This window comes from Gobio gobio (assembly GCF_949357685.1).
Source record: "Gobio gobio genome assembly, chromosome: 16".
Taxonomy (NCBI): Eukaryota; Metazoa; Chordata; class Actinopteri; order Cypriniformes; family Gobionidae; genus Gobio; species Gobio gobio.
The window spans coordinates 23702778-23709532 of NC_137109.1; the positions used below are offsets into that span (position 1 = coordinate 23702778).

The 6755-nt window shown below is 31.6% G+C and overlaps 1 protein-coding gene across 1 annotated transcript; it reads right to left on the reverse strand.

Annotated features, from left to right (window-relative positions):
• Nucleotides 1–1715: 1715 nt before the first annotated feature.
• On the reverse strand, nt 1716–6719 carry tmem216 (transmembrane protein 216). Its single transcript, XM_079839756.1, has 6 exons — nt 6708–6719; nt 5793–5806; nt 5619–5712; nt 4400–4492; nt 2035–2236; nt 1716–1834 (listed from the first exon to the last, which is right to left on the reverse strand). The coding sequence occupies exons 3-6, from the start codon at nt 5632–5634 to the stop codon at nt 1819–1821; spliced, it is 327 nt and encodes a 108-aa protein (XP_079695882.1). The 5' UTR covers nt 5635–5712; nt 5793–5806; nt 6708–6719; the 3' UTR covers nt 1716–1818.
• Between the last annotated feature and the right edge of the window lie 36 nt (nt 6720–6755).

Genomic DNA, 6755 nt, shown 5'->3' on the forward strand with positions numbered 1-6755 from the left:
CAGTAAAGTACAAGAGGGTCTACATAAGTTGTATCTATAAATTCCCTTGTTTGAGGTGTACCAAAAAGCTTACATGAATAAATGTTGGTAATACGCATGTAAAAATGAGCTGTTATTGCCAGATCTCGATCAACGAAAATCACATTCGATACAAAACTAACTAGACTAAGTCAAATGACAAAAAGAGTCAGAAAACTATTTTCTTAGTATTTTCTTTTCTACTTAAACTATTTTCCTAGTATTTCATTTTCTCCACAGGGAAATTAATTTTTTACAAAAACTTAAAATCTGTTAAAGACAGACCTGCTGTAAGCAGAATGTATGTGTATACATTTCTAATCAATTTGCATGATTTCAACTTGCTTATACAAAAGTTTTTGATCAGTAAGATTTTTAATGTTTTTAGAAGAAGTCTCTTCTGCTCACCAAGGCTGCATTTATTTAATTAAAAATACAAAAATATATATATATTGTGAAATATTATTAAAATGTAAAATAACTGTTTTCTATTTGAATATATTTTAAAAAGTCATTTATCCCTGTGATCAAAGCTGAATTTTCAGCATCATTACTCCAGTCTTCATTGTCACGTGATCCTTCAGAAATCATTCTAATATTCTGATTTGCTGCTCAAGAAACATTTATGATTATTATCACTGTTGAAAACAGTTGTGTAAAACATTTTTTTTAGGATTCTTTGACGAATAGAAAGTAATGATGCTGAAAATAAGCTTTGCATCACAGGAATAAATGACATTTTAAAATATATTCTAATAGAAAACAGTTATTTTACATTTTAAGAATATTTCACAATATTGCTGTTTTTTTGTTTTGTTTGTTGTTGTATTTTTAATAAAAGAAATGTAGCCTTGGTGAGCATAAGAGACTTCTTCTAAAAACATTAGAAATCTTACCGATCAAAAACTTTTGAATGGCAGTGTATTTACTTATGATACTTTTATTATCTATTTATAATTATATTATACTTAGGCCTATATTTTATTTATAATTGGCTACTAAAATGTATTATATTATACTTATTTTTAATTCTTAATTTAAAAAATACTTTCAGCATACATTGAAATTGACGTCTGCCATGGTGTTTTTTATTTGTCCTCTCTGATCTGAGTATTTTAGTGTGTCCTAAGCCGCTGCGCTGTACGGTATAAAGGTGAAGCATGCAGTTTCTGCCACACTAGTGGCACCTAGCGGAATTACAAATATACAGCACATTTCGCAAACGGCCATTTCGCACGTCACACCTCCCTCAACATCACAAATACACCTCATACGGGTGCTTGTGAAGGCATGTCTCAACAGGTAAAGGTAGGCTACTTTCAATAAAAGGTCAAATATATTAGGAATACTTTTAGCTGTGTTGGTATGTGTCATGAGAGTAAGCAACTGAGTAGCTAACTAACATTGTCTAGGGTGAACGCGAGCGTCTCGCTTATTATAAACCCATCCTGGCACATTTTTTGACATGACGCGCATACCCAGTTACTACATATATATATATATATATATATGTATGTGTGTGTGTGTGTGCAGTAAATGTAAATGTATGACGACAATTGTTTCTCTCTACCATTTAATAATGCAATTTACATTTACATAAAAATTTCAGTGAACTGAAATTTGTTTTTATAACATCTCAAGTTCTACATAATTAAGGTGCTTCATATAAATTTTTAGAAAAAGTGTATATATGAAATGTCTTATGAAACATACATGTTTTGACATCTGTCAGCCTGAAAGACTGCATCCTATTCTCTTCAGTGTTTTCATTTCATCCTGACATCAAAAAAGCAGATGGACTTAATAAATGTTGGCCCTGAAAGAGAGTGAAAAAATTAAGTATAAATATCTAGTATTTAAAAAAAACATGTCAGTTACCGAATACCTTGAGAATTATGTTCCAAAAAAATTGCATATCTATTATATTCCACATATATGTCTCTTTATAATGTGTATGTCTCTTGACAACTATGGGATAAATATGATGTAAAATATACAAAATACAAAAACAGTCACCTTGAAAAAACAGAGATCGTCATCACTCCCAGAACCAGCTCAAAGCCGTAAAAGCAGAGCAGTACAGCATTGAGTACAAACTCAAGCCGTAAAACAAAGGTCTGAAGTAGCAGGTAGTAGACGCTCAGCACTGCACAGGGCACCAGAACACCAACACTCACACACAGAGCCAGAGAGCGCTGACACAGGTTCCCCTTCCAGCCTGAAAGTCATATTTCACACACCATTATTTCATTTGCTACATGGATCAATGCACTTTCACCAATACAAAGTGTACACAGCAAAAAGGGTAATCAATCTTTGTTATCAAGCTGTTATGACAATCATCCACTCATCGCCAAAGCAAGGATTGTGCTCCATTCAGAGCTGAGCAGAGAATGTCTTCAAAAATGAATTTAAGCTGATGCTGCAAACAGAATGTAGTTTTAAAATAATTCCCATTTTCATATGAATTCTTACTGTATTGCTGTTATTTGTATTTCATTCATATGTTTCATTACAGTTAATGTACATTTATTTTGATGGAAAAACACTTTTACAATTTTCCAGAATCCAATCATTTACCCCAATGTCTTCAAAATAATAGTATAAATCTGAACTAACTGAACTGAACTGAATTTAGTTTTCACTCCCACTTTTTACTTGTTGGATTTGAGATTTGAATTTAAATGCCAGGAAGAGGACTTTATTGTAATATAATAGTCACACAACAGAGGAATTAGTCTTACAAAAGTTTTGCAAAATAATAAGTTATATTACTATTTTTAACTAATTATTGCTATGTATGCCTTGACTAATTAGAAATACACAACCATTCAAAAGTTTGTATATGTAAATATATATTATTATTATTAATTAATTTTTATGCCATCTTATCTTTGGCCTATTATGCCCACAGGTATCATAATCAAATCACTGAGGGTGCTCTATTAAAGTGCAGATGGAGGCTAAGCAACGGCTCCACCACAGCAGTGAGTGTAAAGTGAGACATTTAAGATTATTCAGAATTTCAAAAATATTTTGCAACAAATATATTTTTCTATTAATCTATTAGTCTGCCTTTACATTGCTTTAATGCAGTACTATATTACTATGTCACTTCCGAAACTTTGCAGCGTGCAATTGCCATTAATCCTTTTTGCAACATGAAAAACAATAGTTTTATTCAATGGATTATCCTTAGACTGTATACTCGAAAGCGAGCCAAGACCGCGCCATTTACGATCAATAAATGCTGTTGCTAAGTCAGTTCATCGCGATCTCACAAAGTTCAATGAAGCTGCTAACAATGCACAATAAATATCTTACTTACATCGATTCGCATCTACACTTTGTTTGTTTATGAGAGGTTTTGCGAGCCTGTCACCGCTGCAGAAACACGGTGTAAATGGATACATTTGACGTTCTACAGACACAAATGTGTGCTGGAGCATTTGCCAATATATAATTACAGTATCAACTGAGGGTGCTCTTGCTTGCATTTGAGGGTGCTTAGACAGTGTCTGCAAACGGCCATTTTTGCGTCTTTCTTGGACACTTTAATGCTTCCACGTGTTTCCTCTCTCACACGCGCTGGTTGCTACATTTTATCACGTCATCAAAAACGTCTTTGTTCGGTTAAATTTATTATTCTAAATTATAATTTCAGTTGTCGAACATTCGATGCATACATCCCTAGTCTTTTATGCTCACCAAAGCGATTTTTTTTTTTACATTTTTAAATATAGTAAAAACAGTAATTTGTGAAATATTATTACAATTCAAAATAACCTCTATTAATATATTTTATTTAAAAATGAATGAATTTTTTAAAATATATTTGCATTGAAAACAGTTGTTCTGCTCAATATATTTGTGATACTTTTTTCAGTTCAAAAGAACAGCACTTATTTGAAAAATAAATGTTTTGTAACAATGTAAACATCTTTACTGTCACCTTTTATCAATTTAATGCATCCTTACTGAATAAAAGTATTAATTTATTTCCTCAAAACTTTTGAACAGTAGTGTGTCTAATCAGTTAATTAGAGTAAAACTGTATTGTACATATAAAGGAATAAACAAACAATTAGTGAAAATGAATAGTGCAATTATTAATATTATTATTTTGCAAAACTTTTATAAGACCTCTGTTGTGTGACTGTACTTTATTTCTTTGAATGGCAATACACTAAATTGCTCTTCATGGCATTTCAATTCAAATCTCAACTCCAATGAATAAAACGGGAGGCAACTGTTAAATTCATTTGCCCAACCCTGCTCCCCAAGGAGGATAATTTCAGTCTTCTGTTTGAGATAAGAGTCAATTCTACACCTGCTACTTGTAGAACGCACAGAACATTAAATAGCATTGTATCACGCTGACCATAGAAGAGTCTGAGGGTTTCAAGGCCCAAGAAGAGGAGCAGCAGGACAACATCCAATATCAGGTTGGCTGGGGAGTAAGGAAGTATCACCCCTACAAAAGCCAGAGCAAACAGTGATTACATGGCATATACACACGCACGCACGCACGCACGCACGCACGCACACACACACACACACACACACACACACACACACACACACACAAACACTACCAGTCAAAAGTTTGGAATCATTAAGATTTTTTTTAAATGTTTTTCTTCAAGGCTGCATTTATGTTATTAGAAATATAAAAAATAAACAAAATACTTCTTCAGTGTCATGTGATCCATCAGAAATCATTCTAATATTCTGATTTGCTGCTCAGAAACATTTATGATTATTATCAATGTTGAAAACAGTTGTGTAAAAAATTTTTTTGGGATTCTTTGATGAATAGAAAGTTCAAAATAACTGTATTTATCTAAAATAGAAAAAAATTGTTCACAAATGATTTCAACATTGATAATAATAATAGGCCTACATTTTTCTTGAGCAGCAAATGACACTGAAGACTGGAGTAATGATGCTGAAGATTCAGCTTTGAATAACATAAATAATTAAAATATATTCAAATAGAAAAAAAGTTTTTAAATTGTACAAATATTTCACAATAATACTGTTTTTGCTGTATTTTTAATCAAATAAATGCAGCCTTGGTGAGCAGAAGAGACTTCTTCCCATTAAAAAATCTTAATTATCCCAGACTTTTGACTTATATATATATATATATATATTAGGGCTGTCAAAAGATTAATCGCGATTAATCGCATCCAAAATAAAAGTTTGTGTTTACATAATATATGTGTGTGTACTCTGTTAATTATTATTTATATATAAATACACACACAAGCATGTATATATTTAAGAAAAAAATATTATTTTTATATATAAAACATTTATATTTATATATATTATAGATTATATACATGTATATACAGTATATACATGCAAATATTTCTTAAATATATACATGAATGTGTGTGTATTTATATATAAATAATTAACAGAGTAGACACACATATATTATGTAAACACAACATTTTTTGGATGCGATTAATCTTTTGACAGCCCTAATATATATATATATATATATATATATATATATATATATATATATATATATATATATATATATATATATATAGATCTTTAGACACTTTAATGACTTCATACACCACCTTTATAGATAAACATAAGAATCTCAGCGACGAAGAATGCTGAAAAATACCAGCCGTTCAAATGAAACAGGATCTGCAGTGGTGTGGAGCACAACTGAGAGACTTTGTTAAGAAGCAATATAAACAGAATACACAAAGATAGATATGTAAACTGTGAAAGACCTGAAAGGATACAACAGGTTGTCTTCCTGCAAAAGTAAAAATGACTGAATTAATGAACACTGTAGGTCTTAAAATAGAGGAGGGAATGGAGATGGTTGTAACTTTTTCTATCTGGGTGTTTTGGTCCTAAATCTCACAAATATGATCACTATAAATATTTAAAGATCTGTGTCATTAGTAAACTTTAAGAAATTACGTTGAAATACCTGAACATACGTTTAATCTATAACACCCTTAAAAAGTTGGTTATTAATATTTTTACGATTTTAAAATTTGGTTACACTTTATTTTAAGGTGTCATTGCTACAGTGTAATTATATTTAAGTACTGAGTAATATTAATTGTCCACATGTACTTACTATAGGTTTAGGGTAGGACTGGTTGAGTTAGTTGCATGTAATCATGCCTATTTTACTGTTATTAGTATGGTAAGTAACGTTACATGTAACAAGGACACTGTATAATAAAGCGTAACCAAAATGTTTTATGTTTGTCAATATTTTTTACTAGCGAAAAGACGATGCCTTTGAAATGCTGCTCAGACAGCAATCTTTTAATGCAACTTCTAGTGTCTATCAGACAGTAGCGATACAAATACCTAAAGAACAAAGTCGATATGTGTACTAACGACGAGCTTGACCGTTTTGTGCCTCAAGCGGCAACAACTAGCAACCGATGTAACAATCATCCCCGATCTAGCATATCTATTAGATTAAATGTTCAGTTTATAAGAAATGTGAATGGCTAACATTAGCTAGACGATGTCTCCTCTCCATCCTAATCAAATGGTGATTATTAGACTGCTTATTACAAAATGTTATTTGGTTTCACTAAAGACACATGCTCAATTCACAATAAAACGTAAATACGTGACATTGAGCTAAAATCAACTCGATACAATCAAATCCCACATCAGCTCCTGCTTACCGTGTGCGGCCATGTTGGATCGCCATGGAAACGGCTTACTGTGGGCGG